We start from the raw sequence: 13,827 nt of genomic DNA, 5'->3' as shown, positions 1-13,827 counted from the left end.
CCCCTCCCTTTATCCCCACAAGCAAATTGCTCTGCCCCTAATTCCCCACCCTATGAACAGACCCTGTCTAAAAACCACATAGCACCCCCATCGAGAACAGACCTTGTCTAAGAATCACATAGCACCCCCACCGAGAACAGACCCTATCTAAAAACCACATAGCACCCCCACCAAGAACAGACGCTGGGCTAGACTATGACTCGATGCAGTTGTGTGAACTGAGTGTTTGTGAATCGACTGTCCAGAAGATGTGAAGAAACAGCTAGGAACATGGAGAGAGGTGCAGAGATGGAGTTGCAGCAAGTGATAGAAATCTCTGGAATTACATTGAGCTCTTTGGAGCTGTGGGTCTCAACGTTATTACATTTGAGTGTCCCCCAGGCCTCGCCTCTTGTTAAAAATTTCACAGATGTATTAAACATTGATGATTCCTCTCTGTCCCTCCCAATCACTGCTCCACCACTCCCCACCTACCCACTCAGTCCAGGATTGGTGCTGTTTGTATGTTAATCATTAACAGTGAACCTTCCACTTCTAGCACAGTCACCTCCTATGCTCTCTGTCTCGCGTGCTCTGTCTCTCTCCCCCGCTTTCGCTCTCGCGCGCGCTTCCCCACTTGCGCCCTTGTGCACGCTGCCCCACTTTCGCTCTCATTTGCTCTTGCGTTCTCTCTGTCTTAAACAGAATAGCACTGTAAAAGCTCAAGATACATGCTGTCAATTACACAGTTATTCTCTTCACAACATTTCAGTAGAGAGAAAAATCAATTATAGACCAAGGCTTAAAAGATTAAGACACAGTTACCTCCACCTTGTGTAATCTCTCTCACTCTGTTTCTTTATCACTGTCTCTCAGTTCCTGACCCTCCCTTGTTCCTTCTCATTCTCTCCCTTCCTATCTGATTTGCATCTCTGTGTCTCTCTCTCTGTTCTGGGTGTGACCTCATAAATATACTGTGAAATATTTCTGTCAGACCTTTAATCATATCAAATTTCTGTATTTGTCTTGTTTTCAATTAATAGAGATAGAGAGCGAGCTGAAGGGAGGTAAAGTGACAGCGAGAATCCCTGCCCATCAGATCTGCAGTAAACTGAATTCCACATATCTCATTTAGGCTTTACACAGACTCAGGGCATTAACTTAAAGCCTTTCTGAATGCTTTGAGGATATCTCCTCTTGTGCTGTTATCAGTCACTTCACTCTTACCAGCTCACTCTGAGGGCAGGTGACAGAGGTCAGCTGTCCACTCATGTTCATCCTAATTCTGTTTCTGTCCTCCCCTTTAATCTGTTGTCTTCAAATAAAGGTTTTATTTGCTTTCACAATTCAACTCACTTGCTTTTACATTAAATAAGTCTAAATAAGATGTGAATGGTTATGTTGTCTGCTATTTATTGTCTGCTGTTGTTTTCTTTCTATTTCACTCGTGCTGTGAATGGAATGACTGGGATTTTGAATCAGGGTTAAAACTGCTCTCCAGTTCGAACCCACCTCCCTCCAAAGTGGAATTAGCCACTTTCACAGCAAAGGGAAGAGCCGCACTCTGTGTTGAACAACTCCATGTGTGGTTTGGCCACCCTTGTTATAGATGATCGCCGGGGGTGGCCTGTGTTGTACACGATCGCCGGGGTAGCCTGTGTTGTACACGATCGCCAGGGTAGCCTGTGTTGTACACGATCGCCAGGGGCGGCCTGTATTGTACACGATCGCCGGGGGCGGCCTGTGTTGTACACGATCGCCGGGGTGGCCTGTGTTGTACACGATCGCTGGGGTGGCCTGTGTTGTACACGATCGCTGGGGGCAGCCTGTGTTGTACACGATTGCCGAGGGTGGCCTGTGTTGTACACGATCGCTGGGGGCAGCCAGTGTTGTACACGATCGCCTAGGGCAGCCTGTGTTGTACACGATCGCCGGGGGCGACCTGTGTTGTACACGATCGCCAAGGGCGGCCGGTGTTGTACACGATCGCCGGGGGCGGCCTGTGTTGTACACGATCGTGGGGGGTGGTCTGTGTTGTGGGGGAGGGTAACAATCCGTTTTGTATATGATCGTTGGGTTGGAGCGTGTTTCTCATACACACTGGTTTCTCATACAGTCAACTGCCATGTTTTGTAGAGTCATTCACTGCTGACCACAAGCCCCTGATGGGAGAGGCTCCCGAGCTCAGAGGCTTCTACTTGGGATGTGGATTCAACAGTGCAGGTGAGAAGGTGGATTTATTTCAGTTCCCCTCCACTTATTGTTTTGTGCCCTAGGCTGGTCCATGTATTGGGATTCTGATCAGTGCTGGTATTTCCTGCCTCGGTCTCAATGAATGCTGATCGACCAGGTTAAGGGTGATTTTTTTCAACAATTTTATGAGGAACTTGTATTCCTCCATGGATAGATGAGAGCACCAAGGAGAGGAAGGTAAAAAGAGCAGTTTTGCAGGACTAACAACACTGCCGCACACCCTCTGACAGTGCAGCATTCCCTCAGTACTGACCCTCCGACAGTGTGGCGCTCTCTCAGCAGTGACCCTCCGACAGTGCAGCGTTCCCTCAGTACTGACCCTCCGACAGTGTGGCGCTCTCTCAGCACTGACCCTCCGACAGTGCGGCATTCCCTTAGCACTGACCCTCCGACACTGTAGCACTTCCCCGGTACTGACCCTCTTAACCCACCACCTTTTAAGTCAGAGACAAGAGTGTTCCACACTTGAGTCATGGCTGACACCGAAGATTGTTGTCCGGAGATCGCCTTCAGTCCCAGTGACACTTCTCTGGGATGTACATTGATGAGAAGGTGCAGTGATAGTGGGAGCGCTCCTGGGTTTAGCAGTATGTTTGAAAGGCAGTGAGGAACAGTAAATTGAACCTGTGGATTTTTGCTTCTCAGGAATGATGTTGGGGGGTGGCTGTGGAAAGGAGCTCGCTCATTGGGTCATCCATGGACGACCAGAGAAGGACATGTATGGTTACGACATTTGGTAAGTGATGCATGAAAAATGATGAGCCCCTTCAACCAACAATATTTTGCCAATCTGTATCCCAGTGAGAGTGAGTGTGTGTCGGACCCGTAGCCCAGTGAGAGTCAGCGTGTGTGGAACAGGATTCATTCTAAGGGGAAATTTGTAACTAATCATCTCCAGACCCCGTGACTAAGTGGAGTGTGAGTAATGGAATATTTACCAATACTAGGGCCATGTGCCCGTCCCCTATCTGCTCTGTTCAGTTGGAGCTACGATGCACTGTAATAAATTCTCTGTGCCTGGTACACCCTGTTTGAAAATCTCAAAGCCATCTTATTAGAGCCTTAGAGCTGTGCCAATCCTCTCTCTCTCTCTCTCTGTCCCTCTCCTTCCTCCAACCCCCCCACCCCCCGCACTTCACTCTCTCTCTCTCCCTGGCCCGACTGTCTCTTTCTCCCCCGCTTGACTTTCTCTGTACCCACCCCCCAGCTCTCTCTCTCTCTCTCTCTCCCCGCCTGCTCGACACTGTCTCTCTCTGCTCCCCCCCCAGCTCGACTCTCCCTCCCTCTGCTTGCCCCTCTTCCTTAGCAGCATAGGTGCATCTGAGCAGGGGCAGGCCATTCGACTCATCGAGACTGCTCCACCATTCAGTTAGATCATGGCTGTTCATCTATCTCAACCCCACTTTCCCACGCGATCTCCATATCCCCCAATGTCATTAGTCTCCAGAAATCTATCAATCTCCATCTTGAACATGCTCAATGACTGCGCCTCCACAACCCTCTGGGAAAGAGAATTCCAAAGATTCACCACCCTCTGAGTGAAGAAATTCCTCCTCATCTCTGTCCTAAATGGCCTGCCCCTTATTCTGAGACTGTGTCCCCTGGTTCTAGACTCAACAGCCAGGGGAAACATCTTATCCACATCTACCCTGTCACACCCTGTAAGAATTTTGTAAGTTTCAATGAGGCCACACTTTATTCTTCTAAATTCTAGAGAATACAGACCCAGTCTCCCCAATCTCTCCTCATAGAACAATCCCACCATCCCAGGGATTAATCTGGTAAACGTCTGTTGTCCTCCCTCAATGGCAAGTATATCCTTCCTTAGATAAGGAGACCAAAACTGTACATAATACTCCAGGTGTGGTCTCACCAAGGCCCTCTACAATTGCAGCAAGACATCTTTACTCCTGTACTCAAATCCCCTTGTGATGAAGGCCAACACACCATTTACCTTCCTAATTGTTTGCTGCACCTATATGCTAGCTTTTTAGTGACTTATGAACAAGGACACCCAGATCCCTTTGGACATCAACACGTGCCAATCTCTCACCATTAAAGAAATACTCTGCCTTTGTTTTTTCTTTACCAGAGTGGATAACTTCACACTTATTCATATTATATTCCATCTGCCATGTTCTAACCCATTCACTCAGCCTGTACAGGTTTTTTTTTATTCATTCACGGGATGTGGGCTTCGCTGGCTGGGCCAGCATTTATTGCCCATCCCTAATTGCCCTTGAGAAGGTGGTGGTGAGCTTCTTGAACTGCTGCAGTCCATGTGGTGTAGGTACACCCACAGTGCTGTTAGGGAGAGAGTTCCAGGATTTTGACCCAGTGACAGTGAAGGAACGGCGATATATTTCCAAGTCAGGATGATAAGTGACTAGGAGGGGAACTTCCAGGTGGTGGTGTTCCCATCTATCTGGTGCCCTTGTCTTTATACATCATTGCAATTGTGGGTTTGGAAGGTGCTGTCCAAGGAGCCTTGGAGAGCTCCTGCACTGTTGTTGTAGATGGTACACACTGCTGCTACTGTGCGTCAGTGGTGGAGGGAGAAAATATTTATGGATGGGGTGCCAATCAGCAGGCTGCTTTGTCCTGGATGGTGTCGAGCTTCTTGAGTGTTGTGGGAGCTGCACTCATCCAGGCAAGCGGAGAGTATTCTATCGCACTCCTGACTTGTGTCTTGCAGATGGTGGACAGTCTTTGAGGAGGCAGGAGCTGGGATACTCACCACAGGATTCCCAGCTTCTGACCTGCTCTTGTAGCCACAGTATTTATATGGCTAGTCCAGTTCAGGTTCTGGTCAATGGTAATTCCCAGGATGTTGATAGTGGGGAATTCAGTGATGGCAATGCCATTGAACATCAAGGGGTGATGGTTGGATTCTCTCTTGTTGGAGATGGTCATTGCCTGACACTTGTGTGCTGCAAATGTTACTTGCCACTTGTCAACCCAAACCTGGATATTGTCCAGGCCTTGCTGCATTTGGACCTGGACTGCTTCATTATCTGAGGAGTCATGAATGGTGCTGAACATTGTGCAATCATCAGCGAACATCCCCACTTCTGACCTTATGATGGAAGGAATGTCGTTGATAAAGCAGCTGAAGATGGTTGGGCCCAGGACACTACCCTGAGGAACTCCTGCAGTGATGTCCTGGAGCTGAGGTGACTGACCTCCAACAACCAGAACCATCTTCCTTTGTGCTAGGTATAACTCCAACCAGTGGAGAGTCTTCCCCCTGATTCCCAGTGACTCCAGTTTTGCTAGGGCTCCTTAATGCCACACTCGGTCAAATGCTGCCTTGATGTCAAGGGCAGTCACTCTCACCTCATCTCCGGAGTTCAGCTCTTTTGTCGATGTTTGAACCAAGGCTGTAATGAGGTCAGGAGCTGAGTGGCCCTGGCGGAACCCAAACTGAGCGTCAATGAGCAGGTTATTGCTAAGCAAGTGCCACTTGATAGCACTGTTGATGGCCCCTTCCATTACTTTACTGACGATGGAGAATAGACTGATGGGGCGGTAATTGGCCGGGTTGGGTTTGTCCTGCTTTTTGTGTACAGGACATACCTGGGCAATTTTCCACATAGCCAGGCAGATGCCAATGTTGTAGCTGTACTGGAACAGCTTGGCTAGGGGGCATGGCAAGTTCCGGAGCACAGGTCTTCAGTTCTATTGCCGGAATATTGCTAGGTCCCATAGCCTTTGCAGTATACAGTGCCTTCAGCCGTTTCTTGATATCATGTCGAGTGAATCAAATTTGCTGAAGACTGGCATCTGTGGTGCTGGGGACCTCCAGAGGAGGCCAAGATGGATCATCCAATGGAAAATTGTTGCAAATGCTTCAGCCTTATCTTTTGCACTGCTGTGCTGGGCACCCCCATCACTGAGGATGGCGATATTTGTGGAGCCTCTTCCTCCAATGAGTTGTTTAATTGTCCACCACCATTCACAACTGGATGTGGCAGGACTGCAGAGCTTAAATCTGACCCATTGGTTGTGGAATTGCTTAGCTCTATCACTTGCTGCTTATGCTGTTTGGAACACAAGTAGTCCTATGTTTTAGCTTCACCAGATTGACACCTCATTTTTAGGTATGCCTGGTGCTGCTCCTGGCATGCCCTCCTGCAGTCTTCATTGAACCAGGGTTGATCCCCTGGCTTGATGGTAATGGTAGAGTGGGGATGTGCTGGGCCATGAGGTTACAGATTGAGGCCGAGAATAATTCTGTTGCTGCTGATGGCCCACAGCGCCCCTTGGATGCCCAGTCTTGAGTTGGTAGATCTGTCCAAAATCTATCCCATTTATCACGGTGGTGGTGCCACACAACACGATGGAAGGTATCTTCTATGTGAAGGCGAGATTTCATCTCCACAATGACTGTGAGGTGGCCACTCCTACCGATACTTTTATGGACAGATGCATCTGCAGCAGGCAGGTTATTGAGGATGAGGTATGGTAGGTTTTTCCCTCTTTTTGGTTCCCACCTGCCACAGACCCAGTCTAGCAGCTATGTCCTTTAGGACTCAGCCAGCTCGGTCAGTAGTGGTGCTACCGAGCTACTCTTGGTGATGGACATTGAATTCCCCCACCCAGAGTACATTCTGTGCCCTTGCCACCCTCAGTGCTTCCTCCGAGTAATGTTCAACATGGAGGAGCACTGATTCATCACTGAGGGAGGGCAGTACACGTTAATCAGCAGGAGGTTTCCTTGCCTGTATTTGATCTGATGCCATGGGACTACATGCGGTCTGGAGTTGATGTTGAGGACTCCCAGGGCAACTCCCTCCTGACTGTATACCACTGTGACACCACCTCTGCTGTGCCTGTCCTGCCAGTGGGACAGAACATACCCAGGGATGGTGATGATAGAGTCTGGGACATTATCTGTAAAGTTTGATTCCATAACGATCACTATGTCAGGCTTTTGCTTGACTAGTCTGTGAGACAGCTCTCCAAATTTTGGCACTAGCCCCCAGATGTTAGTAAGGAGGACTTTGCATAGTCAACAGGGCTGAGATTGCCGTTGTCGTTTCCGGTGCCTTGGTCAATGCTGGGTGGTCTATCCGGTTTCGTTCTTAATGAGTTTCAAGTGGTTTGATACAACTGAGTAGCTTGCTGGGCCATTTGAAAGTCACATGTAGGCCACACTAGGTAAGAATGGCAGATTTCTTTCCCTAAAGGACATTTATGTGCCAGATGGATTTTCACGACAATTGAATATGCCTTCATGGTTACTGTCCAACCTTTAGTTCCAGATTTTTATTGATTGAATTCAAATTGCACCATCTGCCACAATGGGATTCAAACCTGGGTCCCCAGAGCATTACCCAGGGTCTCTGGATTACTTGTCCAGTGACAACACCACTACACCACCGTCTACCCCTCCTCTTGAAGCCTCCTTTCATCCTTCTCACAACTTACATTTCCACCCAGTTTGGTGTCATCTGCAAATCTGGAAATATTGCATTTGGTCCCCACATCCAAATCATTTATATAGATTGTGAACAGCTGTGTATCTAGCACTGATCCTTGCTGTACCCCACTAGTAACAGCCTGCCATCCTGAAAATGATCTGTTTATTCCTACTCTCTGCTTTCTGCCTGTTAACCAATATTACCCATATCCCATGCGCTCTAATTTTATTTACTAACCTCCTGTGTGAGACCTTATCAAAGCCTTCTGAGGATCTAAATACACCACATCCACTGGTTCTCCTTTATCAATAATACAAGTAACATCCTCAAAAATTCCAACAAGTTTGTCAAACATGATTTGCCTTTCATAAATCCATGTTGACTCTGCTCAGTTTTACCATTCCTTTATATATGTCCAGTTTTCATATCCTTTATAATAGATTCTAACATTTCTCCCACCGCTGACGTTAAACCAACAGGTCTGTAGTTCTCCATTCTCCCGCTTCCTCCCTTCTTAAATAGTGAGGTTACATATGCCCCTCAATGTACTTCTCCAGAAATCCATCTTGTACACACTTCAGGAGTTCCTCCACCAGAGCATTGGTGCTGATTTGGTTAACCCAATCTGTGTGTAAATTGAAGCTGCTCATTATTACTGTATTACCCATGTTAAATACATCCTAATTTCCTGATTTATACTGTGTCCAACATTACCACTACAGTTTTGTGGCCTATAAACAACTCCCACAAATGTTTGCTGCCACTTGCTGTTTCTTAGCTCCACCCAAATTGATTCTACATCTTGATCCTTCAATCTAAGATCATCTTTCACCAATGTAATGACCTCGTCCCTTATTACCAGCGCTACCCCACCTCCTTTTCCTTCTTGCCTATCCCTCCTGAATACCGAATATCCTTGGTCACCTTGTAGCCACGTCTCCATAATGGTGATTAAATCGTACCCATTTACCTCAATTTGTGCATTCAAATCATCAACCTTTTTGTGAATGCTAGATGTATTCGGATAGAGAGCCTTTAATTCCTTCTCTCTCTCTTTTCTCCCCACTCACCCTTCTCTCCTATCTCTTTGCCCCCGCTCACCTCCCTCTCCCTGTCTCTTTTCCACCACTCGCCTGTCTCTCTCTGTCTCTTTTCCCCTGCACACTGCTCTCTCTCTCTCTCTCTCTATTCCCCTGCTTGCTTCTCTCTCTCCCTCTCTCTATTGCCCTGCTCACCCCTCTCTCTCTATTGCCCCGCTCACTTCTCTCTCTCTCTGTCTCTTTTCCCCTACACACCTCTCTCTCTCTCTGCCCCTGCTTGCTTCTCTCTCTCTTTTCCCCTGCTCTCTTCTCTCTCTCTCTTTTCCCCCACTCACCTCTCTCTCTATTCCCCTGCTCACTTCTCTCTCTCTCTCTGTCTCTCTCCCACTCTCTCTATTCCTCTGCTCGCCCCTCTCTTACTGTCTCTTTCTCTCTCTCTCTCTCTCTCTCTCTCTACCCACAGCTGTTTTTCACAGGGTGATGTCTGGCAGGACAGTCTGGGTGTGTGCTGATGTACTTTCCTGTATTTTCTGCTGCAGCCGTTTTCATCACTCACTGACCAACAACAATCGCTGGATCCGAGAGCGAAGCCACGAGTCCTACGCCAAGAATTATTCAGTGGTTTTCCCTCACGATGAGCCCCTCGCTGGAAGAAACATGAGGCTCGATCCCCTGCATGAGGTCAGTGCTGACCATTGGTGGGAGGGTTATGTTTATCGACAGGGCCGAGGGGGCATTCCCTGGATATGAGCGGAGTGGGGAGCTCCCAGTTGTGGGTGGAGTCCATTCTTATGATGAGCTGCTGAAAGGTTGGATGATGCAATGAACTGTGCTCTGATCATCAATATTTTTCGATAAATTCTGCCATGATACTCGCTAAAAATAGCCAAAGAACAGGACAAATCCACTTCCTGTCACTATGTCCATCTCATGGCACCTTTTGCAAGCTGTGCCCTCTCTCTCACCAACTCTTCTTCATGTCTCTGCAGCGAATCAGACTCCCCACTATCTCCAGAGAGACTCGCTGTGGCCACTCACTGAACAGCACTAGATATAAATGTGCCAAGTTGTATAACAAGTGATTTATGTCCTCATCATGGTGGAAACCTCAGGCCTTTAGGAATAAGGGAAAATTAATCTGTGACTGTAACATGTTTCATCTTCTGTTTAATGGCAGCAATAAGGCTGTGTTTAAATCCTCATACTGTCATCCACTCTTAATGTCTGCTTCACGTGATATTTCTCCAAGCGTAACTGTAACAGAACTGTAAGCAGGTTGATCCCCCAGTGTCCACACACAAATCGAGAAGTGCTCTACAAGCAGGTTCCACGTTCCCAATCCTGTGACCACCCACATTAAATGCTGCCTCATTCTGTGTGAAAAAATGTGCGTCATAGAATGGTGTGTGTGTTGAAATGAGGGACTTCCTCCTGTGTTGTATATTGTGCAGAGATGTGCAGTGTTAAAATCCCAAAATAAAAGCTGTGAAATATTAGCAGTAAATAGAAGGCTGAACAGGATGCTCCCAGCATCCTGTGATTTGATGGATTGAAACACTTTTCTAAACCGTACTGTTCATGTGTGAGAGGCTCATCGGGAGGAGCCTGAGGGCCACTGATCAAATTATGAGGAGAGGTTCAGGAACCTGTTTTCTGCAGGAAGGCTTTAAAAGGTTTAATTAAACACAGTTCTCTTCTGATTAGCTAAATATTTAAATAAAATCAGATTGGAAGCTCGCTGTACATCGGGACTTGGTTTGTATGTGGGTAGGGGGTGGCAGTTCATTCAGGTTGCAGCTCAACAATAAAGCCCAGCCTCAGCCGCAACCCCACTCTATTCCCCAACCCCTTCCCCGTCTCCGAATCCACAGGGGCAGGAATGGAATAGGGGTGCGGGGGTATGGGGAAGGGGATGTAGGTGTTCGGGGAGAGGGTGGGTTCGGTGAACCTGTGTCTTCACTGCATCCACAACGAGAGGGAATCCCAGTTCTTGGTTTCCCAATGGTGATTGAGATTTAACATTCCTCTTTTCCCAGGAGCTCGTTCAACAGGGTTGTATATTCCAAGAGAGACATGGATGGGAGCGTCCTGGCTGGTTCAATCTTAAGGGACCTGCTCCGGTGAGTGGTTTCTCACTGTAAAAATAAAATCACTGCCCTCAACAAGACAGCAGAATCAGCGAAGGTGTTGCGATCAGGATTTTATGTTTCTGTGGAAAGGTTGGGTTGGTTTGCAGAGATGCTGAGTTGATTCAAATAAAGTTTTGAAATCCCTCAGGGAAATGAAAATCTGATGCAAGGAAATTGTTCCCTGAGGGATGGTGGGAGGAGGAGCGGTGGGAATGTTGTACTGAAGCCTAGTCATTCCAGTACAGCCACAACGCTGGCATCTACCCGGCTATGGGAGGCTGTGGCATAGTGGTATTGCACAATTTAACTAGTAACCACTAGTAACCCAGACCCAGGTTCAAATCCCACCATGGTAGGTGGTGGAATTTGAATTCAATAAAAATCTGGTATTAAAATCCCTTAAATAGGCCATTGTCGATTGTTATAAAAACCCATCTGACTCACTAATGTCCTTTAGGGAAGGAAGTCTGTCGTCTTTATCTGGTCTGGCCTACATGTGACTTCAAACCTTCAGCAATGTGGTTGACTCTTAAATGCCCTCTGAAATGACTGAGCAAGACACTCAGTTGTGTCAAACTGCTAGAAAGCCAAAAAAAGAAATGAAACCGGACAGATCACCCACATCGACCTAGGCACTGGAAACGACAACAGCAAATTCAGCCCTGTCGACCCGACAAAGTCCCCCTTACTAACATCTGAGGGCTAGTGCCAAAATTGGGAGAGCTTTCTCACAGACTAGTCAAGCAACAGCCTGACAGAGTCATCCTCACAGAATCATACTTTACAGGTAATGTACCAAACACCACCATCACCATCGCTGGGTATGTCCTATCCCACTGGCATGAAATCTCATGGCATCAGGTCAAACATGGGCCAAGGAAGCCTCCTGCTGATTACCACGTACCACCCTCCCTCAGCTGATGAATCAGTGCTCCTCCATGTTGAACATCGCTTGGAGGAAACGCTGAGGGTGGCAAGTGCACAGAATGTACTCTGGGTGGGGAACTTCAATGTCCATCACCAAGAGTGGCTCAGTAGCACCACCACTGACTGAGCTGGCCAAGTCCTAAATGACATAGCTGCTAGACTGGGTCTGCAGCAGGTGTTGAGGGAACCAACAAGAGGGAAAAATATACTTGACCTCATCCTCACCAACCTGCCTGCTGGTGATGCATCTGCCCATGACAGTATTGGTGGGAGTGACCACTGCACATTGTGGCGATGAAGGCCCATCTTCACATTGAGGATATCCTCCATCGTGCTGTGTGGCACTACCACCATGCTAAATGGGGTAGATTTCAAACAGATCCAGCAACTCAAGGCTGGGCATCCATGAGGCACTGTGGAACATCAGCAGCAGCAGAATGGTACTCAAACACAAACCTCATAGCCCGACATATCCCCCACTCTACCATTACCATCAAGCCAGGGGATCAACCCTGGTTCAATGAAGAGTGCAGGAGGGCATGACAGGAGCAGCACCAGGCACACCTAAAAATGAGGTGTCAACCTGGTGAAGCTACAACACTGGACTACTTGCGTGTCAAACAGTATAAGCAGCAAGTGATAAACAGAACTAAGCGATCCCACAACCAACGTATCAGATCTAAGCTCTGTAGTCCTGCCACATCCAGTCGTGAATGGTGGTGGACAATTAAACAACTCGCTAGAGGAGGAGGAGGCTCCACAACTATCCCCGTCCTCAATGATGGAGGAACCCAGCATGGCGGTGAGAAAGATAAGGCTGAAGCATTCACAACAATCTTCAGCCAGAAGTACCACATGGATGATCCATCACAGATGTCAGTCTTCAGCCAATTTGATTCACTCCATGTCATATCAAGAAATGGCTGAAGGCACTGGATACTGCAAAGGCTATGGGCCCTGACAATATTCCAGCAATAATACTGAATACTTGTGCTCCAGAACTTGCCACGCGCCCTAGCCAAGCTGCTCCAGTACAGCACTGAAGTGGTATTAGAAAAGGTCAGTGAGGGTAATGCTGTTGATGTGGTGTACATGGACTTTCAAAAGGCATTTGACACAGTGCCACACAACAGGCTAGTGAGAAAAGTTATTGCTCATGGAATGAAGGGGACAGTGGTAATGTGGATACAAAATTGCCTGAAAAGTAGGAAACAGAGAGTAATGGTCAATGGATATTTTTCAGGCTGGAGGAAGGTTTGTAGTGGAGTTTCCCAGGGGTCGGTATTGGGACCCTTGCTGTTCCTGATATATATTATTGATCTAGATCTTGGTGTGCAGAGGACAATTTCAAAGTTTGTGGATGATACAAAGCTTGGGAGTGTTGTGAACTGTGAGGAGGATGGTGTGGAACTTCAATGGGACAAGTTGGTGGAGTGGGTAGATAGCTGGCAGATGAAGTTCAATGCGGAGAAGTGTGAGGTAATGTATTTTGGTAGGAAGAACGTGGACAGACAATATAAAATAAGGGGTGAAATTTTGAAGGGGGTGCAGGAGCAGAAAGACCTGGATGTGTATGTGCATCGATTATTGAAGGTGGCAGGACAGGTGGAGAGAGCAGTTGATAAAGCATATAGTATCCTGGGCTTTATTAATAGGAGCATAGAGTACCAGAGCAGGGAGGTTATGCTGAATTTATATAAGACACTTGTTAGACCTCAGCTGGAGTATTGTGTACAGTTCTGGGCACCACCTTATAGGAAGGATGTGAACACATTGGAGAGAGTGCAGAAGAGATTTACAAGATTGGTTCCAGGGATGAGAAACTTCAGTTACGAAGATATGGAGAGGTTGGGACTGTTCTCCTTGGAGAGAAGAAGGCCAAGAGGAGATTTGATAGAATGTTCAAAATCATGAGAGGGCTGGACAGAGTAGATAGGGAGAAGCTGTTCCCACTCGTAAAAGGATCAAGAACGAGAGGACACAGATCTAAAGTGATTTACAAAAGAAGCAAATGTGACGTGAGAAAAAACTTTTTCACACAAGTGGTTCGGGTCTGGAATGTCCTGTCTGGAAGTG

General features: G+C 47.4%; 1 protein-coding gene across 3 annotated transcripts in view; it reads left to right on the top strand.

Moving 5' to 3' along the window:
* Positions 1-13,827, top strand: part of sardh (sarcosine dehydrogenase) — a 95,282-nt gene that overhangs the window by 53,676 nt on the left and 27,779 nt on the right. For all 3 annotated transcript variants that reach the window (XM_041194553.1, XM_041194552.1, XM_041194551.1), the window contains exons 9-12: positions 2,116-2,202; positions 2,878-2,968; positions 9,235-9,376; positions 10,732-10,815. In XM_041194553.1, the coding sequence (XP_041050487.1) occupies positions 2,116-2,202; positions 2,878-2,968; positions 9,235-9,376; positions 10,732-10,815 (404 nt within the window). The remainder of the gene's footprint in view (positions 1-2,115; positions 2,203-2,877; positions 2,969-9,234; positions 9,377-10,731; positions 10,816-13,827) is intronic.

Source organism: Carcharodon carcharias, chromosome 8 (genome assembly GCF_017639515.1).
Source record: "Carcharodon carcharias isolate sCarCar2 chromosome 8, sCarCar2.pri, whole genome shotgun sequence".
Taxonomy (NCBI): domain Eukaryota; kingdom Metazoa; phylum Chordata; class Chondrichthyes; order Lamniformes; family Lamnidae; genus Carcharodon; species Carcharodon carcharias.
Note: the sequence above shows the minus strand (reverse complement) of the source record. Positions and strands in the feature narration are given on the sequence as shown.